This window comes from Drosophila arizonae, chromosome 2 (genome assembly GCF_054131065.1).
Source record: "Drosophila arizonae isolate 15081-1271.41 chromosome 2, UAZ_ARI_1.0, whole genome shotgun sequence".
NCBI lineage: Eukaryota > Metazoa > Arthropoda > Insecta > Diptera > Drosophilidae > Drosophila > Drosophila arizonae.
The window spans coordinates 34944178-34970987 of NC_142922.1; the positions used below are offsets into that span (position 1 = coordinate 34944178).

General features: G+C 36.1%; 1 protein-coding gene and 3 long non-coding RNA genes across 28 annotated transcripts in view; 2 read left to right on the forward strand and 2 right to left on the reverse strand.

Moving 5' to 3' along the window:
* Positions 1–26810, forward strand: part of Myo81F (unconventional myosin 81F) — a 281418-nt gene that overhangs the window by 130063 nt on the left and 124545 nt on the right. For 9 of the 25 annotated variants that reach the window (XR_016268481.1, XM_089461766.1, XM_089461782.1 and 6 more), the window contains exons 7-10: positions 9503–9745; positions 9897–10262; positions 10838–10974; positions 14557–15076. The exons of 1 other annotated variant lie outside the window; for it this stretch is intronic. Coding sequence is in view for 13 of the 24 variants with exons in the window: in XM_089461766.1 (XP_089317892.1) it covers positions 9503–9745; positions 9897–10262; positions 10838–10974; positions 14557–15076 (1266 nt within the window). In the remaining 11 variants the exon portion in view is untranslated. 15 more of the 25 variants (XR_016268484.1, XR_016268483.1, XR_016268482.1 and 12 more) reach the window with 14 other exon arrangements.
* On the reverse strand, positions 12149–14036 carry LOC149270968 (uncharacterized). Its single transcript, XR_016268488.1, has 2 exons — positions 12800–14036; positions 12149–12738 (listed from the first exon to the last, which is right to left on the reverse strand). It is a non-coding gene; the product is annotated as an uncharacterized LOC149270968 (long non-coding RNA).
* LOC149270969 (uncharacterized) lies at positions 15083–17988 on the forward strand. The gene is made up of 2 exons (XR_016268490.1): positions 15083–16617; positions 16693–17988. It is a non-coding gene; the product is annotated as an uncharacterized LOC149270969 (long non-coding RNA).
* On the reverse strand, positions 16637–18135 carry LOC149270970 (uncharacterized). The gene is made up of 3 exons (XR_016268487.1): positions 17973–18135; positions 17355–17886; positions 16637–17230 (listed from the first exon to the last, which is right to left on the reverse strand). It is a non-coding gene; the product is annotated as an uncharacterized LOC149270970 (long non-coding RNA).

Genomic DNA, 26810 nt, shown 5'->3' on the forward strand with positions numbered 1-26810 from the left:
CGATTACTCTCGGAAAGTTTCATTAAGATTTTATGTCTGCAAAAGAAATTTTTCAACAAATTGGCTGAAAATTTTACCCTATGACATATTCCCTCAAAATCATGATAAATGAGTAGTTTTATATTTCAATTATGAATTGCACTTAAAATTAACGATTTTAAAACAATTTCTTAAAAAGAAGTAAAAAAAAGAATAGAACTAAGCTATAAGCTCAATTTCATTATTTGGTAAAAACAAAATCCGGACTGATGGAAAAACGAATATTAATATTTAATGTGGCCTCTATTTGCAATAGTTACTTTAAAAATTCGCTTCTTCATTGAAACCAACAAATTTAATAAAAGGTCCTTTTAAAGACTTTGCCATTAATTTAGAATTTTCTTTTTAAGATCTCCAACTGTCCCAAATTGGCGATTATTGGCATACACCCGTCTTGCAAGAATACTCCAGACATTTTGTATCAGGTTGAGATCTGGACAACATGGTGGACAGTGAAGGACATCAACATGACATTCCTTCAAATACTACTTAGGAAAACCATTGGTTTTTCATGAAATTCCCTTAAATATGGAATGAGACTACTATCCAGAGTTTGAATATACTCTTCGCTGTTAATTCGGCTTGTTACAAACCTCAATTCCCAGGTACCAAATGAACAAAATGCTCACCAAATTATGAAGGAGCCAACTCCAAAGCCTCTCCTTGAAAAAGATACGGTCCTATTCATAATAAGATAATTGCTTTCCAAGTAGCATTTCTTAAAAATTATCTAAATTTACTTAATTACATTGTCTGTAAATCTAAAAGTCTGCTCCGAACTTAATAAAGTCAAATTTGCTACTGTAGCCTGTAATTTTGATACATCAAAATGCAAGCAAAGATGTCAACACAGCGAAAGTTCACGGCTCTTTCTTAGTTTTCTTTAAATTGAACACAAATTTCTGTAAATTCTACGAACATGCCTCTGTCAACAAAGTCCTGTAAAATTTATTTTTGAAAACCCTTAAAAATGTTGCTAAAACTGGTTTAAGGTTTATCGCACTGAGAGGTATATACGTACTGTATATTATAAATATGCCGCTTTGAAGTTTTTATACCTTGAACCCATTGAAATTGGGAAATGGGAAAATGGGTATGCTGATTTTGTTGAAATGTATCTAGAAGGCAAAAGGAGGGATGGCAGACCCCATAGAGTATATATTGTAAACAACGTTTTTAATTAAAAGACATGTACCTTTTGGTTTGAGTTCTGGACAGCGTATGCTCTCCGTATTTTATTCAATAAATGTCTTAGCTTAAAATACATAAAGTGTATATAAAGAATTCTGTCACTAAAAGCATCGGCAGAATGGGAGTATATAGCATGCCGTATGTGTGTGTATATATGTTTGTATGTACATGCAGAAGGCATATAGATTTTAGCGTTTAAGCTACGGCGTTAACGAGAACGTAATGATGCTTACGGTTTATACATAAGTGAACCATCATATTATGGCACTTATGTATAGCTGTTATAATATAAAAGAAGCAACAAAGTGTTGCTATGTTGTGAGCATGATACTCTTACTTATGTTGGCCATATGTCTACATTGATATATTGTATACCCTACAATACTGTGAGCATATGCTTATACGACATGCAACATGCTACACCTCCCTTTTTTAAAAAAATAACGTAATATAATGTAGTTAAAATAAAAAACATTTTTTTTTGTGTATTTATATCTTTATATGCTATGTTGTATTCTTAAAACAAATATTATATATTCTTACAATTTTTTTTTATTTTATACCCTGAACCCATTTTCAATGGGCCCTGCCCGTCTGTCTGTCCGTCTGTCCGTATGTATGAACGCGTCGATTTCAGAAAATATAAGAGCTAGAGATTTCAAATTTTTTGTAAATGTCCGTATTTACAGTGCGGATTTCGAGTTTATCACTAAAAACCGGTAACTCATTCCGTTATTTTTTTATCGATAAAAAACGTTATCGAAAACCAGTTATAAAAATATATCTCCTATACCTTTATTTATACAATTTCGGTTTTTGTTAAAATTTATTTATTTATTTATTTGTGAGCCCTAAGTAGCGCTGTCGGTTTCAGGGCCCAGCTTGGCGCGCTGGGCGTGGCCGGTGCAGGTTTCGCACAGGCTTTTTTTTCGTAGATATGAATTTGTCCACTGTTGCTGCGGATCATTGCTGTTGTTATTATTCTGGTTTGTTGTTGTTGCTGTTGCTGCTGTCGCTGTTGTTGTTTTTGCTGTTGTTATTGCTGCTGTCGCTGTTGCTGCTGTTGATTTTCGTATGTTTAGTACATACGAATGTTAAAGGAAGTTGGCTTATTCGAAGAGGGCGAAGCTCATGACGTCATCTACACCACCAACGGGCATCGATGATAGCTGCTCACGATTCTCTTTGATCAGATAGTCTATGCTTTTGCCCTTCAGCTCCTTGATATCCATATCGACAGAGTTGAGAATTTTCTTTAGATCTTCATTGGCGGGGCCATCTTGTCCGCCTCGAACAGCCAAAAGGTATGCAACCACGTAAAATGCACAAAAGTTACACTTGTCACGGTCGCCATGTAAACAACGTTTTTAATTAAAAGACATGTACTCTTTGGTTTGAGTTCTGGACAGCGTATGCTCTCCGTATTCCATAAATGTCTTAGCCTAAAATCAGAGCTTGCAAATGAGAGTTGAGCGTTTTTTCGTTTATTCTCATCATAACCAAAAAAAATTGTGCAGACACGTCTCTCTCTGAGCGTCACTCTCTGTTTTCTTTAGCATCTGTTTCGCTCAGACGCAATGCGATGACTCATTCGTGTGACGCTCTCACATGAGTGTCGCGTAAAACTAACACGATTTTCCCTCACACAAAGCCTCCCAGCAAAAAACACTTTGACTAACAAACTCAGCAGAAAATGTTTTTGCCTTCGCGTGCATGTAAATACACGCATACATACATACAAAAAGAACGCAGCAACCGCGCGTGATTACCCATACAAACGCAACTTACCGTTACTTCAGAAAAAACTATCTCCCTCAGAGCGCGAGAGAGCTAAGCCAGACGCGACAAAAACAGTTTCTGTCTGAGTTTTTTTGACTGTGTCACTGAAAGACACTTTTTTGCAGTTATTTGCGAGCTATGCCTAAAATACATAAAGTGCATATAAAGAATTCTATCGCTAAAAGCATCGGCAGAACGGGAGTATATAGCATGCCGTATGTGTGTGTATATATGTATATGCAGAAGGCATATAGATTTTAGCGTTTAAGCTACGGCGTTGACGAGAACGTAATAATGCTTACGTTGAAGATCTCACGCTGCAGGGCGTATTATACATAAGTGACCGATCATATTACGGCACTTATGTATAACTGTTTAAATATAAAAGAAGCAACAAAGTGTTGCTATGTTGTGCGCATGATACTCTTACTTATGTTGGGTATATGTCTACATTGATATATTGTATACCCTACAATACTGTGAGCATATGCTTATACGATGTGCAACATACTATAATATGCTTGATCAGGGCAATGAGCTAAGTCGACTTAGCCCTGTAGATCTGTTTGTCCGTCTATTTATTATTTAACGGGCAGAAGGAGGCGTGGCAGACCCCACAAAGTATATATATTCATGATCAGCGCGACGAGCTGAGTCGATATAGTCCTGTCCATCTGTCCGTCCGTATGAATGCGTCGATCTCAGAAGCTATAAGAGCTAGAGAGCTGAAATTTGGCATGCATACTCGAGTGTACCATACGCAGTGCGAGTTTGCTTTATTTTTTCGATAAATCATTCGATAACTTTTTTATCGAGAATAATCGAAACATTGATTTTGTTTTTTCAGCCTCATTGGAATACTATTAGACCTAGAAACTTCAGATTTACTGTGTATATACGTATGATGAATACAAACATTTTGTAATTTACAGATTTTGGATACCATGCCCCCTTCGCCCCCAATTTGTAAAAAAATTCTTGAGACTTGTGCTTTAGAATGTACATACATTTAAATATTATGATTACGTTCTGAAAGTTTCATTAAGATTGTACGTCTAGAAATTAAATTATCCAACAAATAAATTCGTATAACATTGCCCACATTGCAGCGAGCCCAAGCGCAGTCGCTGCTTTCTGCGCCGTGAACAGAGCGCGTTGTTATACGTGCGTCTGGAAGCATGTTTATATATGTATGCATAGAAGAAGTGCAGAATGATTAAAATACCAGCAAGGAGGGTTCAGGGTATCTCCTAGTCGAGCAGTCTCGACTAGAGCCTTACCTGTTTTCAATGTCCGTATATATTACACACACACATACCCGCACACAAGCATCCACGCCTAAGCACGCATGGGCTGCAGTGTGCGCTTACTATGGGAACTATGGGAATTGTTAGACTCATTCACGAATGTGAAATGAGTATATTGGTTTTGTGCAATGTCCGTCTTGCTGTCCGTCCGTCTGTCCGTCTGTCCGTATGAACGCAATCTATTTCGGCGCTATTGAAGCTAGAGACTTGAAATTTGGAACACATACTCGTGTATATCTCCGATTTATAAAGTGTTAAAATGTTCTCGATCGGCGTGGCAAATCGGAAAATGCATTTTCCGATATACCAGAAATCATGTTTGTTGAAGAGCTAGAAAGCTGAAATTTGGTATGTAGGCCCGCGCCGATCACCCAAGATCACAAGCTATGGCGGATATATCTCCCATTAGGGGCGTGGCAAATCGGATAAAACCGCAAAAGTTTATATCTCCTACAGTTTAAGAGCTAGAAGCTTCAAATTTGGATAGTTAAGTTACTGGCGGCCTCCTCTATCGATGCCATAAAAAATTTTTAAGCCTCTTTAGGTGCGTGGCATATCGAAAAAATACCCTGTAATTTTCACATTTTTTGAGCGTAAGAATTCAAATTTTACATTTAGGTAACCGGTTGCTCGTTCTAAAAACTGGCTAAAATTGAGGAGTCTACGGCCATTAGGGGCGTGGCAATCGGCATTTACATTTATGTATATGTACACATAAGTAGGCTTAATAGGCATTGATAGCACGGAAGGAAACATTTTTATAAAATTAATAAAATATAAAAAAGCTAAACTAACAAAAATTTGCAATTTACAAAAAAGTATTTTCAGCGGGATTTGAACTCGCACCCAACCCAAACAGCATGTTTGTCAAAATAGCTAAAATAAAGATCGTCGGCGCTTCAGCCTACAGCACCACCGCGTCGTTTCGATCAAGAGTAGTTAAACAATGCAAAGACAAATCAATCGCAACGGGATTCTTAGAATATGCTAGAGCACGCATTTATGTGTACATATATACACACATACAAATGAGCGCGTGTATAAGGCTGGAATGCTTGATGCTATGCGTGCAGGCTTACATATATAATTATATATACATATGTATGTATTTGCGTATATGTATTTGAGGGCTATTTAAGAAGAAACAAATTTAAACTTATAAAATTATTCGACTAAGAAAATGAAAAGTATTAAGTGCCATTCAGTCAAGCTCGCACTTTCCCAATAAAATATCTATTTTATAAAAAACGAAATATGTATGAAAAAATAAAAAAAAATAACACAGTAAAGGTTCGAACCTCCCCTACTCTAACATTACTTGCGTCGCCCTTAGCACCCGCGCCACTGCTTTGCTCGAGCCACCAGTTGCTAAAATAGAATAGCTTAATAAGAGAGCGTCATCAGACACAACTAAAGTAACGGCTAGAAAGTCCAGAAATCAATCGAAATTCTAAGAATGTGAGAAAAGGCGCAAGCATAGGAAAATCGCGCTGATCTGCTGTTAGCTTGAAGCCGGTATCCAATGTATGGATATAAATATATAATAAAAATCAAAATTGTATAAATTATATATGTATGTAATTTGAATGCAATAGCTATCGATGATTTTCCAATTTTAATGGCATCATGCCGTGTTTTTTGCTGCGCACTAGACTTGAAAATTGCACTATATACTCTGGTTGACAGCGTTTGGGCTGTGAATGAGTCTTCTGCTATCGGTATCGCCCGATTGCAACGTTCTTACTTGTTTAATAATGTTTTTTTTTGTGGATATACGATCTTCAGATCGTAATTATATCAGTAATTTGCGTGCACTTGCCAAGAACAAGTCTCTAGTACTTGAAATACGCCTTTTACAAAGGTGCTGGTGAAGGGGTGGATATAGGGATGGGGGTAAACTACAACAAAAACCGAAATTATATAAAATACATATAAGTCCACATTTTAAATTTGGAAGCTCTAGTTCTACAGGTGTAGGAGATATAATTAAATAACTAGCTTTCGATAAGGTTTTTGATCGATAGTAAAATATCGGGAGTAGTTAACGATATATAGAGAAAACTCGGTATGTGCGAAATATGGTTTTATTTATATATCTTTAGATACACAAGCACAATAAAAGCAGTAAATCGCTGAACCCATTTTCAATGGGAAATCAGGGTATAATGGTTTTGTTGAAATGTATGTAACAGGCAGAAGGAGGCGTGGCAGACCCCGCAAATATTCTTAATCAGGGTGACGAGCTGAGTCGATTTGACCCTGTCCGTCTGTCTGTCCGTCCGTCTGTGTGTTTTTTTTTTTTTTTTTTATTATGTTCGTTTATTGACAATCTTTATAGTACAAGTTGCAAGCTGCGTGGTGGCTAGGATATTGCGCGGAGCTTGCGGGACGGCCTTAAAGCATTGCTTTGCAAGGAGGTGGAGGGACAGCTCGTCTTCTCATTCGCTCGACTCTGCAGAGCTCCATCATCACTGTGGCCGCGAAGGTGCTTGTTAGTTCCCAAGCTTCCTCCGATTCCAGCATGACGTTGACTATGTTGTCCGCTCTGATGGAGCGGCCCACTGCCTCTTCCAGACGACGCCTCTCCTCCATGAACCGTCCACATTCGAAAAGAATGTGGTTGGCGTCTTCCACATGCCCTGCTCGCACCAGGGGCACTCGTCAGATTCTTCGTGGCCAAAGCGCTTCAAATAGCTCCGAAAGCATCCATGTCCAGAGAGGATCTGCGTAAGGTAGAAGATTACCTCGCCATGTTTACGGTTTACCCATGGTTCAAGCTCCGGGATGAGCTTGTGCGTCCACCGCCCTTTAGCTGAGCTATTCCACTTTCTTTGCCATCGTGCAATGCTGTTCGCCCTGATAGCGTTGAGTCGCGCAGGCGCGTGCGAATTCCGTTCCACGGCTTCGGCGACCAAGTACTCCAATGGTACCATACCGGCTATGACGAGCGCCGCGTCATCGGAGATAGTCCTGAAAGCGCAGCTGACTCTGATTGCGCTCAGTCTGTAGATCGCGCAAATGCCCCGGCTGTAGCTCGGCGTTTCCATCGCTCTTGCCCATATTGGCGCAGCATAGAGGATGACGGACCTAATGACGCTCATTAGAAGGAGACGTCGTTGCTGTTTAGGTCCCCGCGTGTTAAGCATAATTCTCGAGAGAGCTCCACAAGAATCAGCTGCCTCTTTATGCACATACTCTAAGTGCTCGCGAAAAATTAATCTTATGTCTATCATGACACCAAGATACTTTATCGCCCTCTTTGACGCAATGGTAACGCTGCCGATCTTTATATTGGCAGTTTCCACTCTTTTGCGACTGCTGACTAGGACAACTTCAGTTTTGTGTGACGCTAGCTCGAGCCCAGCTTCAGTCAACCAGCTTCGTATGCGATTGATACTTTCGCTGCATATATCCTCTGTATCTTTGAGTTCCTTTCCTATGGCTACGACAGCTACATCATCAGCAAAGCCAATGGTGTGCGCACCTGCTGGTAGTTCCAAGCGCAGTACGTCGTCGTACATGATATTCCATAGGAGAGGCCCCAGCACAGAGCTTTGGGGTACTCCAGCTAACACTGTATGAGTTTGGGGACCCTCACTCGTATTGTATACCAGTATTCTTCCTCTGAAGTAACTCTTTATTGTTTCTTTAAGATATTTAGGGATATTATATTGTGACAGCGCATTCAGTATCATATCCCAACTAGCTGTATTGAAGGCATTCTTTACGTCCAGGGTCGCAATAATGCAGTACTGCTTCGTCCCATGCTTCCATCTTGTGCCATGGATGGCGGAAGTGGCCAGACCAACAACTTTGTTTAGCGCATCCGTTGTTGACCGGGCCTTCCGGAATCCAAATTGATTTGGTGACAGGCCTCCGGCGCTAGTAATCGCAGTCTCCAGTCTAGAGCAGATCAATTTCTCAAACACCTTTCCCATGGTGTCTAAGAGACAGATCGGTCTGTATGAAGATGGCTCATCTGGTGGTTTGCCAGCCTTGGGTAGCAACACCAGGTTCTGGGCTTTCCATATTGCCGGGAACGTCTCTTGAATTAGACATTCGTTGAATAATTCAGCGAACGTACTAGGGTGCAAGGCGAGGGCTAGCTTTAGCGCACGATTTGGGATCCCGTCCAGCCCTGGAGCAGTGTTGGTTCTAAGACCCCGGCTCCATGTTGCTCCCCGAAAGAGGGATGAAGTGACAAAAGTAATGTCGATAACAGATCCGTATCCCGCCCGACTGAAGGTGTACTCGTGGCTAGTGTTGAGCAGTGCAACATCTAGTGTCGCGAAGATCTCCAGTAGGATACGACCTCTGGCGTTTGTTGTGAGGCTACCCCATTCTAACGCCCAGGAGTTAAAATCACCAGCTATAATGGCCTTCCGACCCCTAGCATCCTCGGCAAGCTCGTCGAGCACCGTCGTGAATTCACTGAGCTGCATGCTGGGGGCCAGATAGCAACTGTAAAGCCATAAGTTACCATATCGGCCGCGTACGAACCCATTGAATGACTTAACATTCGAAATTACGTTCGTGAAAGTTGCCGCATACCCACAACGCAGCTTTGCCATAAACGTCTGTTGACCATGTCCTAGGGCAGCTGGTTATACAGTGGTGGGGCTCACTGAGAAAAGCTACGTCTATACATTTTTCCCTTATGGTCTGCTCTAGAAGATCTTGGGCAGCAATACAATGATTTAAGTTAAGCTGCAAAAACCTTAACATTTCATTTTACGAGCAGCTTCACGGTAGGATGGGCACTTGAAGCTGCCTGCTGAATGGTCCGTCTGCTTTTCACCTTTCCGGATGCTGAGTCTTCATTTTGGTGGCTTGGTGCATGCTTTTGCACTGTGACCCTTCTCTCCACACCTGAAACAGGCGCCCTTTAAGTCACAGTCGCTGCGACAGTTTGCTGCCATATGACTGAAACAGCGTTTAGGCTGTTCCACGGCTCGGATACGGCATACTACCCATCCTATTCTAATTTTGGACAGCTCGAGCACAGTAGACTAAGCATCGCCGCCGCTTCCGTTGTTTATACTTCGGTAATCTGATGTCTTTTTAAATATTTCTGCATGATTATCCTGATCTGGTCATTATCGTTATTCCCCTGCACAAGTGCATTTGGTTGTGCAACTTGATAAAAATAGAACTCATTGAAACCATAATTTTTTCTTTCATTAAAGGCTAGAGAAAATCGACATGCGATGGCTAGAGCCTTGTACTCTAAGACTTTTACTTGGCTTGTAAATAAAATAAACATATGCACAAGTCCTGGAAAAGATTTTAATCAATTTCTAGGAGTTCTTGATATTTTCGGTTTCGAGAATTTTACAAGGAATTCATTCGAACAACTTTGTATTAACTATACGAATGAAAAGTTGCACAAATTTTTTAATCATTACGTCTTCGCGTTGGAACTTTCAATAGTAAGTATACAAGAAATATATAATATTATAATATTAAATTATTTTTTCATCAATTGGTTCTCAATTATGAACGAATTTTAATTTTTCGTATCGCATATACTAGACTTTTATTCTGATAATATTGTAACTAAAATCTAAATCTCTTTTTTAGTATAAGCAAGAAGATATACATTATACTCACGTTGAGTTTACAGATAACTCATTATGCTTGGAGCTTATAGAAAAACCTCCTCGGTGCATATTCAAACTTCTCACTGAACAATGTCACATGCCCAAGGGATCGGATTCAGCGTATTTGAATAATCTGCATGCGGAATTCGAATACAATCCTATGTACATAAAGGGTTTAGATCGTCGCCATTGGGAAACAGAGTTTGGTATTAGACACTACGCAGGAAAAGTAATTTATTCAGTAGAGGGATTTGTTGATAAAAATCGAGATATGCAACAAGATGTTCTTTTTGATTATATGAGTCGTAGTGAACACACATTTCTTTGCGATCTTGCTAAAAGCCAGGTAAGTTTTTTTTTTTTTTTTAATAAAACGACAAATGTCGTTTAAGGACTTTTCAAAATAAAGCTAAAGTTGGAAATACCCAACTAGGAGATACACCAATTCCCACAATCAACGTATTGCATATGTTGTTATTCATGTACTATGTATTTAAGTATGCGAATAAGATACAAATTTTGTAATACCGTAATTCTGTTCTAGATGAAGTTTTTAATAGTTCAATATGGCTCACAATGCACACAGATAGTGATAGTTGGTAATTTTCGCTTTTCTCTCCGTGGGATCATTATTGCCGGCACATAATCATCAGGTTTGAATTCTCGTGATGCTCAGGTTTATTTTATTTTGTATGTTATTTAATTTTGAAGGTTTTAGATTACTTGCAAAAGCAAAAATTTTATTAGTCAGTGTTAAATGTATTGCGTATATTTAAAAACGAATCGGTCCTCAGATAATCTCCTAGTTCGTAATCCTGGCAACAATACAATACATACTACTATATAGGAAACTAAATAGTTAAATGAGATTATTTTTCTCGTCGCTTCACAACAACCGTAATTTTATTTCATTATATAAAGGATCAATCGTGCTCTAATTTAATACCTAACGTTTCAACCAACCAACGGGGTACAAGTAAATCCAAATCTACAGTCAGCGATCAATTTCGTCAACAATTACAGTCTTTGATCGACGTACTCCAGAATACAAAACTATGGTAAGTTTATATCAGTATTAGTTAATGTGTATAGACAAAACTAAATTAAACAAGTAAGAAATCTCTAGTAGAGACTGCTCGACTACGAGATCCCCTGAACCCTTCGAGCAACTGATATTTCAATAATTATTCGCATATGCACACATACACGCACACACACAGACATACGTACGCACACATAAATACGCATTGGCTGCTTACTATAGGAACTATTGTTTAATAACTTTTCTTGTGGATGGACTATCTTCAAGAAACTTTCAGATTATGAATATAACATAGATATGCATGTATTTGCCAAAGCACAAGTCCCTAGTATTTGAAATACGCCTTTTACAAAAGTGATGGTGAGGGGGTGAATAACGGAATGATATCGATTCTTTGTGATAATCTCGAATCCCCTTCGCGTTATATAAACCTATATTTCGCATTGTACTGAAACCTAATTTTTCCAAACCGCGTTGTATAGTACAAAGGAATTAGTACAATTCACTTTCGTGAATAAGTATAAAAATTGAAGCATTTTGAGTAAGGTTGTCGATTATTTTTTATAGATCGTATCGTAGAAAAAATATCAATAGTTTCGATTAAAAAAAAAAAGTTTTTCCCACAATAAATTTATTATCCGTCCCAAAAGTCAAGAATATTTAAATGACTAAGCCTGCTTAACTTCAGTATTCGGTACTCAAAAGCATCATACTTAGTGCTTCTTTTTATTTCTTATACCCTGAACCCATTGAAAATGTTATATTAAATTTTATTAAATGAATTTTGTATTTCATTTATATTTTTAAATACATCAAAATTGAAATTTTAGCCATACTAAATGGGCATTTTTATTAGTTGGGTTCAGGGTAGTATGTAGTCGAGCACTCTCGACCGTCATGGCGAAGGCAAGACGAATCGGGAATTGAATTCATTTAAACTCAAAGAGCATATCTGTTGGGATCATCGGAATCCTAGGAATCCTCATCTTTAAATTTTTCTTTGAGTATCGACGCGTGAATCACATTGCTCATCAGTTTTGGTTGGTTTTAATTTTTAAGCATGATAACTACCGAGCCAACCCAACCTTCAGTTGTAAATTTTGCGGTGGTAAACCAGGCACATCCAAGGAGTTCAAAAATTCAGTTGGATAATTAGTGGCTTCTTCTTCGTTTGTTACACAGTCGATAGATTTGAATGAATACAGAGTGCCAACGAATTTATTTTGATTTATAAAATTAAGGTCATCTACATCTTTATTTTTAGCCGCCAAAATTGGTCGCTCAGTTAACCATTTAGTATTTTTGTGGAAAGCAATGATATTCGAAAATACTTTGTTGATAAGCTCATCTTTTGATAAGACGAAATTGCAAAAATTTTGATGAAATGAAATCAAGCCACTCGATTCGTCAACAGGATTACGGCCATTACCGATATTCAGCAATTGCTTCGAGAAATCATCAGCAGATAGATCGATTGTTCAACAATGCAACTCTCATATTTACAGACAGTTGAAGTTTGGTTAGATATCTCCACAGATTTGATGCTTTGAGGCAAGCGTTTATTTCGGCAGCAGTAATCTTGGAATTACAGTAATCTTGGAATTACAGTAATCTTGGAATTACTGGTAGTGTTTGTCGGATATCGCCAGACAATAAAATCATTGAACCACCAAAACATCTCTGATAATTTTTGATGCTACTTAAACTTTGGCCATTGCGGAGTGTTTTGAAATGTTACATGTCGGTTGTTCAGTAGCTTGAAGATTTAATATTCCGATGCCTTATTGAGAAATATAAATATAAATAATTTACACAAATTTATGTTTGAGACAAACAAATACCTGAACTTTCGAGATATTTAGCTTCTGTACGCACGCGTATTACTTTTATCAAATGTGCTTTTTTTTATGAATAGTCAGATTCGCCTGAGGCTGTGCCGTAGACTGACTGACTACATTTGTTTATTTACTTCTATACTATTGTATAATATGAGAGCAGGACCTAAATCTGTCACTGTTATCAAGCCTACTGAGTATCAATGGATAAAACCGCGTTTTTCAAGTATTCGTCAAATTTTTTCAGTATTTTTAAGATCTATCCTACTCGTGGCGGAGACAAATCCAACAAATCAAAAACCATGAAAATTGGTCCAGCACATATCAAATATAAGTATATATATGTATATATAAGTCTCGGTACACTTTTACACAACTCTCTTCTATATAAATAGATTCTAAGCTATAAAATGAAAAGAATGAAAAGTAATACTACAGAAGAAAGCTTCGCAGATCTCATAAAGTATATATACATATATTCTTAATCAAGGTGACGAGCTGAGTCGATATAGCCCTGTCCGTCCGACCGTAAGTCTCAACGTCGAGATCTCAGAAGATATAAGATCTAGAGAGCTAAAATTTTAATGCATACTCGATTATTTTTTATACCCTGAACCCATTGAAAATGCGAAATCAGGGTATAATGGTTTTGTGAAAAAGTATGTAACGGGCAGAAGGAGGCGTGGCAGACCCCACAGAGTATAAATATTGTTGATCAGCGTGACGAGCTGAGTCGATATAGCCCTGTCCGTCTGTTCGTCCGTCCGTATGAGTGCGTCGATCTCAGATGTTATAAGAGCTAGAGAGCTGAAATTTGGCATGCATACTCGTGTATACCATACGCAGTACGAGTTTGCTTTATTTTTTCGATAAATCGTCCGATAACTTTTTTATGGAGAATAATCGAAAAATTGAATTTGTTTTTTTTTAGCCTAATTTGAACATTTTTAGACCTCGTGTCTTCAAATTTGGTTTTATATAAAGTTCATCAATACAAAGATTTTGTAATTTACAAAATTTGGATACCACGCCCCCTTCTCCCCCAATTTCCAATTTCAAGTACTAGAGACTTGTGCATTGGAATGTACACACATGTTCACCATATGATTACATCTGAAAGTTTCATTAAGATCGTATGTCTACAAAAGAAATTATTAGACAAATAAATTCTCATAATATTGCCCACACTGCAGTGCAGCCCAAGCGCAGCCGCTGCTTACTGCGCAGTTAGCAGAGTTAGCAAGCTTATGGCGCAAGCTTATGCGTGTGTGTGGATGCATGTTTATGTATGTGTGCATAAAAGAAGTGCAGAATAATTAGAATATCAGCTTAGAGGGTTCAGGGTATCTCCTAGTCGAACAGTCTCGACTGGAGCCTTCTTACTTGTTTTTTTTTTTTTGCTTTGAAATGAACATTTGATCGCGTTCTGAAAGTTTTATGAAAATAGTCCCACTACAAGAGAAATTATTCAACAAAAAGTCTTAATATTGCTCACATTGCAGCCCAAGCGCAAATGCTGCTAGCTGCGCAGTTATCACAGCTCGTGTTTATATGTGCGTAATATTTATATGTATGTATGCATAAAAGAAGTGCAGAATGATTAGAATATCTGCTTGGAGGGTTCAAGGTATCTCCTCGACAAGACCCTTCTTATTTAGAATTTTCAAAATATGTATAATACTTTTATAATATTAGAGTTTACAAATATGGAAGTCTTTGCATTGAAATAATCTTTAATAATTACTTTAAACAATTTTTTACAGGTATATTCGATGTATAAAACCAAATTCTCTTAAACAAGCAAATATATACAATGAGTCCTTAGTTCTCGATCAATTGAGGTACCTTGGAATTTTAGATATAATTCGAATTAGACGCGAAGGCTTTCCAATTCATCTGACTTTCTCAGAATTCATATCAAAATATAAATGTGTGATAAGAAATAAAACATTTTCAAATAGCCTTAATGATATACTGCTTGTATTAAAAGAGCTTAAAGTCCCAGAAACTGAGTGGCAAATTGGCAAAACAAAAATATTTTTAAGAAGCTCTGCAATTGAGCCGTTGGAGGATGAAAGAAAAAGGATAAGATGTGCCAACTCAATAATTATACAGAAAAACTGGAGACGTTACTTAAACAATAAGAATTATATGCATGTAAAGAAATCTATACTTATTATACAACACGCGTATAGGGGTTGGAAATTGCGAATTAAATTTTTAAGAATACGTCGAAGCGTAATAATAATACAAAGTCGACTACGTGGTGTATTTGCAAGAGAGGTAAGAAAATACAACTAATAAGCTTTAAACATACTATTTATATAGGTTGATCGAAGCATAGCCTATCATTTTTTTTATACCCTGAACCCATTGAAAATGGGAAATCAGGGTATAATGGTTTTGTGAAAAAGTATGTAACGGGCAGAAGGAGGCGTGGCAGACCCCACGAAGTATATATATTCTTGATCAGCGCGACGAGCTGAGTCGATATAGTCCTGTCCGTCTGTCCGTCCGTCCGTCCGTCCGTATGAGTGCGTCGATCTCAGAAGTTATAAGAGCTAGAGAACTGAATTTTGGCATGCATACTCGTGTGTACCATACGCAGTACGAGTTTGCTTTATTTTTTCGATAAATCGTCCGATAACTTTTTTATCGAGAATAATCGAAAAATTGATTTTGTTTTTTTAGCCTAATTTGAACATTTTTAGACCTGGAGTCTTCAAATTTGCGTTGCACATAAAGTTAATGGATACAAAGATTTTGTAATTTACAGATTTTGGATACCAAGCCCCCTTTCCCCCCAATTTGTAAAAAACGCATTTCAAGTACTAGAGACTTGTGCTTTGAAATATACACCCATATTCATCATACGATTACACTCTGAAAGTTTCATTAAGATCATATGTTTACAAAAGAAATTATTCGACAAATAAATTCTCATAATATTGCCCACACTGCAGCGCAGCCCAAGCGCAGTCGCTGCTTACTGCGCAGTTAGCAGAGCGCTGGCTTATGCGTGCGTGTGGATACATGTGTATGTATGTTTGCATAAAAGAAGTGCAGAATGATTAGCATATCAGCTTGGAGGGTTCAGGGTATCTCCTAGTCGAGCAGTCTCGACTGGAGCTTTCTTACTTGTTTTTTTTTTTTTTGTCGGCATACGTGTATTTCATTCTATGTGCTCATGCAACTTCTGCAGTTTGATGTATATACAGTCGAAAAATAAGTTTAGGTACACAACGATTTTTCAATTTAACAGTATTAAAAAGTGGTTAAACGAAACGAAATTGTAATGCTCAAGGAATAGATGTAATGATAATAAATAATTGCAGTGCATATCATTAGCGATAATTTTGTCGCCTGCACTGCAATACCAGCTGATCTTGCAAAAGCTAACATTGCGAGAGCAAGCTTTTGCAAGAACCTTCAAAGCTTGGGACACAGCTGGTTAATTGCACCCATCTTCGCTTCTTACTTTCCAAGAAGAGGAAGAGCGGAGACTGGAATGTGTAGGTATAAAAAGAGCCACATTGGTCAATTCAGTCTTTTCCGGCCGCATCACGAAGAATTGTGCACCAATTTTTGCTTATAAAAAATAAACAAATTTTTTTTGTACTTAGAGTTACAAAGAAAGATAAAAAAAAAAAAACAACTTGATTATATAAATAAAAAATTATAATTTAAAAAGAACAAACCCAAGCGCTATCAAAACGCAAAAAGCGTAAACGATCGTGGTGGCGGCGGGATTTTCAGGATTTACATATATATAAGCATACTAGCTGGCCCGGCAAACGTTGCATTGCCCTCTATATTATTTCTAGGTAAAAAATTGTTGAAAGCTATGTTGTTCAGGCTGGGATACACTGATAAATTTATTAATCGGATTTTCATTCAAGCACCTTGTTGTAAACGACATTCTTCGTTTTTTGGTCGGGTGCAAGAACAAATAATGCGGATCGTTTGCCAACACGTGAGCATGCCACGTACAATTGACCATGAGAAAAACACGCATTTTCTAGATTGAGGCCACAAATAGTCAAAGATTGGCCCTGTGACTTGTTGATCGTCATGGCGAAGGCAAGACGAAGCGGGAATTGAATTCGTTTAAATTCAAAGGGCATATCTGTTGAGCTCATCGGAATCCTAGGAATAAGAACTTCCTCATCTTTAAATTTTCCTTTGAGTATCAACGCGTGAATCACATTGCTCATCAGTTTTCTTATCACCAAACGCGTTCCATTGCACAGTTTTGGTTGGTTTAAATTTCTAAGCATGCAAATCATGGAGAATTGCTCTTTTCATAGCTGTGTTCATTTCTTGACGCCGGTCAAGTTGTTCTTCCATATTGCCCATGAAGTATATTTGCAAGAATTTTTGCTGTGCATCTTCAATAGGTTGCAATGATCCAATGCGATGGCAAATCTGGCCTTGAATCTTTAAATTCAAAGCCATAGTTATAGTTATATTTACAAACACTATTTACAGAAATCTAACAAACTACATTATTCAAAATTTTTTTTTGGCAGTCATAGAAAATAAAATTTTTAACGTAAATTACCTTAAATATCCGTCTCCAATATTTTCCGCCCCAAATTATGTCATTTGGAAACAGGCATTGTATTTTTGAGTGTTCGCTAGAAAATGTCGTGATTCTAGTGTTTCGCCATAAAGCAGGGAACGCAATGGCTATGGTGACCGCTAATGGCAATGTCACTTTACCACTAAGGCAGCACAAACCGGGCGTTTCACCAGCAAACTTCAATGCGCCACAATGCTAGCAAACAACGTCCATTGGACCAATGCAAACTAAACGATTCAAGCTGTAATCAATGGTGCAATCATATCGAAACGCTGCTCGATTCAAATCAATCCTTGAACCATTTCTTATTGCCTTTTCACGGGCTGCGTCTCTCTTTGAGAAGCACGAATTAAGGCCCTTCTTTGCTGGGTACTAACGCGGAGCCTTTCTCGGGCGATTTCTCGCTCTTCTTCAGATAATTGACTCGCGCTATTCCGTTGCCTAATTGCATTATGGGTCCGCCGGGAAAGATTAGATCTTCTAGGACGCGGCATTTTTATTAATAGTAATACTGCCCTCGCACAAAACCATATAAAACAATCGAGAAATATAAATATAAATAATTTACACAAATTTATGTTTGAGACAAACAAATACCTGAACTTTCGAGATATTTAGCTTTTGTAAAAGTCCAAAAATACAATTTTTAATAATTAACTTTTTTTTTTTTAATTTCGAATTTTGAATTTTGAATTTTTTATTTATTTTTGATTGTTAGGTTTTAATCTTTTTATTTTTTTTTTTTATTTTTGCAGATTTTTGATTTGAAATATTTATAAAGTTTAAAAGTCCGAAAATATAAAAAGCCAAAAATACACTTTTTAATAATTACCTTTTTTTTTTTTTTTAATTTCGAATTTTTAATTTTTTATTTATTTTTTGAACAGTCAGGTTTTAATCTTTTGATTTTTTGCAGATTTTTGATTTGAAATATTTTTCCTTTTGATTTGAAATTTTTTTTTTTTTTTTTTTTTTTTTTTTTTTTTTTTTGAATAGTCAGGTCTGCTCGAGGTCAGGAGACCGTAGACTGACTGACTACATTTGTTTATTTACTTCTATACAGGGCCGAAACTGTCACTGTTGTCAAGTTTACTGAGTATAAATGGAAATTTGAATCTTTAGGGAAAAAACCGTGTTTTTCAAGTATTCGTCAAATTTTTTCAGTATTTTAAAGATCTTCTGACCTACTCGTGGCGGAGACAAATCCAACAAATCAAAAACCATGAAAATTGGTCCAGCAGATCTCGAGTTATAAGTGCTTGGACACTTTTACACAACTCTCTTTTATATATATAGATATGCAAAACTGAAAGCGTAGAGAAAAAAAAAATATAGATATAAAAATATATATTTATTGAAATAGTAATTTTTAAACATAGTGTAGCAATAGTGTAATGTAGCATATGTGTAACAGAGAAAAAACTTCGAAACATCAAGAAAAGAACTTGAAAGAAAAGAACTCGAAAAAAAAGAGAATTGTGCAAGACAATTACATCGCCGACGACAAATGAGAAGCTATCTTTTTTTGGCAGAAGAAGTGCTTAAAGAGAAGAGCAGACAAATATAATGTTGTAATAATTCAAAAAAATAAAATCTATAATTAACATATAAATAAAAAAAAAAAAAAAAAAAAAAGAGCAATGAATCACACAGTTAATACCCTTCAACGAAAACTTAACGCGAAAGAAAGAAAAAAAGTTTATATATGGTTAAATAAATAAAAATTCAATAATTAGATAGCTAACAAAAGGAAATCAAAAAAAAAAAAAAAAAAAAAAACAATTGTGTGTTAAACAAATTTAAAGTTTGTTTTGTTCGTCCCCGTCTGCCATATACCCCATATTTCTACACTTCACAGCTAACACCACGCAGAAAGGCCTTTCGACGCGGGAGTAAAAGCAAACTGTAAGTGTTTAACCCCTATGTGCCCCTATCCCCAATGATTTGAATTGAAAAAAATGTTTAAATAGAATGGAACAAAAAAATTTAAAAAAAAAATTTATTTTTTTTGAAGAAAAGAAAAAAAATATCACAATGAATACAAGTTTCTTTTCCTTGCGTTTTTATATATTATTATATTATATATTAGTTCTGTGAATTCATTCGTTTTTTTATGCAGTAAATATACAGAATAAATCAAAATAAATCCATTCAAATTTAAATTAAATAAATAAATAAAAAATAATAAATAAATAAATAAATATTACTAAAATAGATAAAACTAATAATGGTAGAAAAAAATAAATAAATATATAAATTTTTTTTTTTTTTTAAATAATCAAACAAATATATATATATAGAAAACATTTGGTAAATACAAATGAAAATAGATAAATAAATACAATATAGTAGTAGCAGGAGTATGAAAATAAATAGATGAATATTAAATAGAAAAAAAAAAAATGTTTTAAATATATACGACCAGAAAAAAAACTGTAAATAAGAATTTGTAAATAATGTTTAAAAATTATTTTTGAATGAAGATGAAGTTGGGTAGCAGTGCGAGAGTTTATATATAAGTTTTGTATATTAGTTCTAAGAACATTAGTTTTTTTTTTTGAGTCTGTGCACCCGCCAATAAAGTTGAAAAAAAAAAAAAATGAATTTGAAAATTTTCGCCACTTATTGAAAAGGAGGTATGACGTCAAATAAATTTGGTAATATATTGGGGTAGGAAGTCGTATAAATTTCTCTTTGGGGGTTTTTACCAAATTTCTAATAAAAACCATGGTAGGGTAGGGTAGAGAAGCGTGTGCCAAACATCATCTAAGGCTTGGCCATTCAGGTTTTTTCGGTTCTGTTATACTCACAAACTCTGTGTTCGTCTTCCCCTTTCCCTTTCACTTCGGTCATGAGGACTAAATAATAAAAAAACTTTAGGGATCTTAAAATATTAAAATTTGTGTACAAAGATCTGAGAGGTAACAACGAACCTCCCCACACTCCCGAATGAGCTACGGGACCAGGAGATCCCGCACGTTACCTCATGATCTATAGCTAGCTAACACTACGTAAATTTTGGCGCCCGAGTAGGGACCGAATATTAGTAGAGCCAAGTCAGTGCTTTTTACATAGCAGCCAAGCAGCTAGCAAACACCAACACACTCACATATGTTACATAAATTTTTGGCGCCCAACGTGGGGCACTGAGGAGCGTTAATCTTTAGCGATATTATGCTTTTTACCCATCGATTTCATCATGAGGTAGTGAGCGTAGTAGTCGTTAAAAATGATATGCTTTCAGTGATCCGAATTCAAGATGGGGCATGCTAGATTCGATTTTACTCTTTAGTTAAAATAAGGAGCTAGTAGCCGCACACCGTATTGTGAATATCCGATACACTAACGATAGTTAGTTAACAGTTAGTTTAAAGATTGGTAAATTAAATGCAGTTGTATTGGAACTTTTGCATTTGACTGAGAGCGGATGCATTGCCGACAACGCATTTTCTTTACTAGCACACTCATTTATACACAAACAAAACAATCAGAATTAAGATCTGTTTTCACAATAGCTCGTTTGTTTTCGATAACCTTTTATATTTTTATTGAAGTACATGTGACTTTAGTAATAAAGGTCCGCTTCTGGAATTTTGTGTATTAAGCTAAGATTGGATACCCTGCCGAAGATGGATACCCTATATTTTCAAGATAATATGACAATAAATTTATTATCGGGTTTTCATTCCCGATAAGAAAAGTTGGTCGATATAGTACATTCATGTTGTAATAAGTATATTACTTCATTGATGAATATTGCTTCGCCAATTCGACATCGGATGTTAGATGCAATAGCCCAGTTTGTATTCCTTATGTGTTTATACCAGAATGTAAAAAAAAATATGGAATTGACTTCCTCCCCATTTATATTAACCAAAAGAATTCATTTGAATTAGTAAAATTTATTTTTTTAAATCTTATAGGAGTTTTTTTGTAGAACCGTTGTGAGGTAATAGTTGAAGCCACTATCCCTCTTGCTTGTAGTCCACAACGTCATTCCGCATCTTCGGATGATGCTGGGAAGAATTGCGACATATGTGGTCAGGTTTTGACAAATACTCAATCGTGCTATATCACTAATTGTAAGCATATTTACCATAAGCGTTGCTTGGAAGAGTGATTGAATGATCGCAACACTTGTCCTAATTGTGCAGCTGTGATAAATATACAAGATTTGAAGGTAGTTATAGGAAATTGTTCGCCTCATTCGAACCAAGCAGATCCGTCAGTCCCAGGTCCAAGTACTCGAGCAGTAACTCGTAACTTGGCCAAATCATTAAAAGACGTAGATACTCAAAGAGTCACATCAGATCAGCGTGCGTTAGAGGTGAGTGAAGAGCCGTTAGTAGAAGTAGACGACAGTATCGGCACCAACCAAAATGAACATCCTCTTTCACGGGGAATAAACACGCGAAGAAGAGGTCGTGCAGGTACCAATCGTCGCGAGGATCACGCCCCAGTTTATTGTTCCACTATAAAATATGATCGAGAAAACCTTAACTCGAGTAATGTCGTCCTTGAATGTAAGCAATGGGTCTCCGCCTAATGCTTTACAGCGTCCGTCTGTTCAAATGTCACCGTCAAGTCACATCAGTTCATCAGAGCAAAGTCGCACAAATAATAAAAATATGGAAAATGTACTAGGCAAAGAAGTTGGAATTTATCATGCGAAAGATGTTCGTATCTGATTCCCGCTAATCTTCTAACTATCGTATCAGATTATCGTGTATGCAATGGTCAAAGAATAGATGTAATGATAATAAATAATTGCAGTGCATATCATTCGCGACAATTTTGTCGCCTGCACTGCAATACCAGCTGATCTTGCAAAAGCTAACATTGCGAGAGCAAGCTTTTGCAAGAACCTTCAAAGCTTGGGACACAGCTGGTTAATTGCACCCATCTTCGCTTCTTACTTTCCAAGAAGAGGAAGAGCGGAGACTGGAATGTGTAGGTATAAAAAGAGCCACATTGGTCAATTTAGTCTTTTCCGGCCGCATCACGAAGAATTGTGCACCAATTTTTGCTTATAAAAAATAAACAAATTTTTTTTTGTACTTAGAGTTACAAAGAAAGAAAAAAAAAAAAAAAACAACTTGATTATATAAATAAAAAATTATAATTTAAAAAGAACAAACCCAAGCGCTATCAAAACGCAAAAAGCGTAAACGATCGTGGTGGCGGCGGGATTTTCAGGATTTACATATATAAGCATATATATGATATATATATACATATATATGAGCAGTGTAAAAAAAAAAAAAAAATTAAGAAAGATTTTTGGTTTTTCAGTGGACTTCTGTCCATTTCTTGTCTTAAATACCCTAACTTCGCGCCAACAAGGGTCACCTTGTCGAGCGGAGGTTAGGGCACGAAAAAAACTGCAGTCTCAGAAGATCTCAGCGACGGGGGAGAGGAACGGCAGAGTGCAGAAAAAAAATAAAGTGACAAAAACTAGAACCAAATTTTAGTCGCGAAACACATAAAACCAAATAGAAAACAACCCACAAAAAAAAAAAAAAAAAAAAACAGTGCATAAATATGCATATATAATATATATGCAAAACTGAAAGCGTAGAGAAAAAAATATAGATATAAAAATATATAATTAATGAAATAGTAATTTTTAAACTTAGTGTAGCACTAGTGTAATGTAGCATATATATAACAGATAAAAAAAACTTCGAAACATCAAGAAAAGAACTTGAAAGAAAAGAGCTCGAAAAAAAAAAGAGAATTGTGCAAGACAATTACATCGCCGACAACAAGTGAGAAGCCATTTTTTTGGAAGAAGAAGTGCTTAAAGAGAAGAGCAGACAAATATAATGTTGTAATAATTCAAAAAAAAAATAAAATCTATAAATAACATATAAATAAAAAAAAAAACAAAAAAAAAAAAATAAGAGCAATGAATCACACAGTTAATACCCTTCAACGAAAACTTAACGCGAAAGAAAGAAAAAAAAAGTTTATATATGGTTTATATACACTTCACAGCTGACACCACCACGCAGAAAGGCCTTTCGACGCGGGAGTAAAAGCAAACTGTAAGTGTTTAACCCCTATGTGCCCCTATCCCCAATGATTTGAATTGAAAAAAATGTTTAAATAGAATGGAACAAAAAAATTAAAAAAAAAAATTTATTTTTTTTGAAGAAAAGAAAAAAAATATCACAATGAATACAAGTTTCTTTTCCTTGCGTTTTTATATATTATTATATTATATATTAGTTCTGTGAATTCATTCGTTTTTTTTATGCAGTAAATATACAGAATAAATCAAAATAAATCCATTCAAATTTAAATTAAATAAATAAATAAAAAAATAATAAATAAATAAATAAATAAATAAATATTACTAAAATAGATAAAACTAATAATGGTAGAAAAAAATAAATAAATATATAAAAAAATTTTTTTTTTTAAATAATCAAACAAATATATATATAGAAAACATTTGGTAAATACCATAGCTTGCAAAAAACTGTTAACACTTTTTCGTTGTCTGCAAAAAAGTGTCTTTCAGTGACACAGGCAAAAAATACTCAGACAGAAAGTGTTTTTGTCGCGTCTGGCTTAGCTCTCTCGCGCTCTGAGGGAGATAGTTGTTTCTGTTTTCGTTTCCTCAAGTCAAACACTGATCGTTTGCTTGAGTTAAATGAAGTAACGGTAAGTTGCGTTTGTATGGGTAATCATGCGCGATTGCTGCGTTCTTTTTGTATGTATGTATGCGTGTATTTACATGCACACGAAGGCAAAAACATTTTCTGCTGAGTTTGTTAGTCAAAGTGTTTCTTGCTGAGAGGCTTTGTGTGAGAGAAAATCGTGTTAGTTTTACGCGACACTCATGTGAGTGCGTCACACGAATGAGTCATCGCACTGCGTCTGAGCGAAACAGATGCTGAAGAAAAACAGAGAGTGACGCTCAGAGAGAGACGTGTCTACACAATTTTTTTTGAGTATGATGCGAGAAAGAGAATAAACGAAAAAACGCTCAACTCTCATTTGCAAGCTCTGGTAAATACAAATGAAAATAGATAAATAAATACAATATAGTAGTAGTAGGAGTATGAAAATAAATAGATGAATATTAAATAGAAAAAAAAATGTTTTAAATATATACGACCAGAAAAAAAACTGTAAATAAGAATTTGTAAATAATGTTTAAAAATTATTTTTGAATGAAGATGAAGTTGGGTAGCAGTGCGAGAGTTTATATATAAGTTTTGTATATTAGTTCTAAGAACATTAGTTTTTTTTTTTGAGTCTGTGCACCCGCCAATAAAGTTGAAAAAAAAAAAAATGAATTTGAAAATTTTCGCCACTTATTGAAAAGGAGGTATGACGTCAAATAAATTTGGTAATATATTGGGGTAGGAAGACGTATAAATTTCTCTTTGGGGGTTTTTACCAAATTTCTAATAAAAACCATGGTAGGGTAGGGTAGAGAAGCGTGTGCCAAACATCATCTAAGGCTTGGCCATTCAGGTTTTTTCGGTTCTGTTATACTCACAAACTCTGTGTTCGTCTTCCCCTTTCCCTTTCACTTCGGTCATGAGGACTAAATAATAAAAAAACTTTAGGGATCTTAAAATATTAAAATTTGTGTACAAAGATCTGAGAGGTAACAACGAACCTCCCCACACTCCCGAATGAGCTACGGGACCAGGAGATCCCGCACGTTACCTCATGATCTATAGCTAGCTAGCACTACGTAAATTTTGGCGCCCGAGTAGGGACCGAATATTGGTAGAGCCAAGTCAGTGCTTTTTACATAGCAGTCAAGCAGCTAGCAAACACCAACACACTCACATATGTTACAAAATAAACAAAAATGTTGATGCGATCTTTTATGATATATTTGGCCACATAAAAACCTTACTATTAACTTATTCCAACAAGTAAGAAAGCTCTAGTCGAGACTACTCGACTACGAGATCCCCTGAACCCTTGGAGTAATAGCTATTTCAATAATTTTTCGCGTCTTTCAGCTTACACAAAAAACACGCACACACACACACACGCACGCACACACAGGCATACACACACACACACACACACACACACACATACACAAACAATTACATACATATACACACACAAGCATAAACACGCATGGGCGACAGTGAGCGCTTACTATGAGAACTCAATTGTTTAATAACTTGTTTTATGGACATACGATCTTCATGAAAATTAGATTATCAGATTAGATCAGATTATGATTATAACATGGATATGCATGTAATTGCAAAAGCACAAGTCTCTAGTATTTGAAATACGCTTTTTACAAAAGTGATGGTGAGGGGTGAATTTAAGGGTGGGGGGTAAATTTTAACAAAAACCGAAATTGTATAAATTGCATATAAGCATACATTAAAAATTTGGAGACTTGGAAAGGTGTAGAAGATATAATTTATATATATAATAATATAACTGGTTTTCGATAAGGGTTTTTATTGGTAAAAAAAAGATCGGGATGAGCTATCGATTTTTAATGATAAACTCGATATCCGCGCTGTAATTACGGACATGTTAAAAAAAATTCAAGTCTCTAGCTCTTATATCTTCGGAAATCGACGCGTTCAAACATACGGACAGACATACGGACAGGGCCAAATCAACTCAGCTCGTCGCCCTGATCAAGAATATATATACTTTGTGGGGTCTGCCACGCCTTCTGCCTATTACATACATTTCAACAAAACCATTATACCCTGATTTCCCATTGAAAAGGTCCGTGTATATCACGCGCATATCAAGTTTTTCTTTATATATCGATAACTACTCCCGATATTTTATTATCGATTAAAAACCTTATCGAAAGCTAGTTATTTAATTATATCTCCTACACCATTAGAGCTAGAGCTTCCAAATTTTAAATGTAGACTTATATGTATTTTATATAATTTCGGGTTTTATCAAAATTTACCCCCACCCCTATATCCACCCCCTCACCCTCACCTTTGTAAAAGGCGTATTTCAAGTACTAGAGATTCATTAAGATTGTACGTCTAGAAATTATTCAACAAGTAAATTCGTATAATGTTGCCCACACTACAGCGCCGCCCAAGCGCAGTCGCTGCTTACTGCGCAGTTAGCAGAGCGAGTTCTAATACGTGCGTGTGTATGTATGTGTGTCGAAAAGAAATGCAGACTGATTAGAATATCAGATTAGAGGGTTCAGGGTATCTCCTAGTCGAGCAGTCTCGACTAGAGTCTTCTTACTTGTTTTTAATTGGCGTCGGAAATCAAAGGTTTCTTGCGCGAAGTTCGGGCATTGTGCCCCTCCTTGTGGAGCACATTTCGCACAGTTTGGTGATGCACACGATTATCATTGATACTCAATTGTTCAGGACGGCCTGATCTTGGTTGAACTTCAAGTGTTGCCGTTTTTTCGTGGGATATTATTATATTTTGGCCTGCATTTAGGTAGCT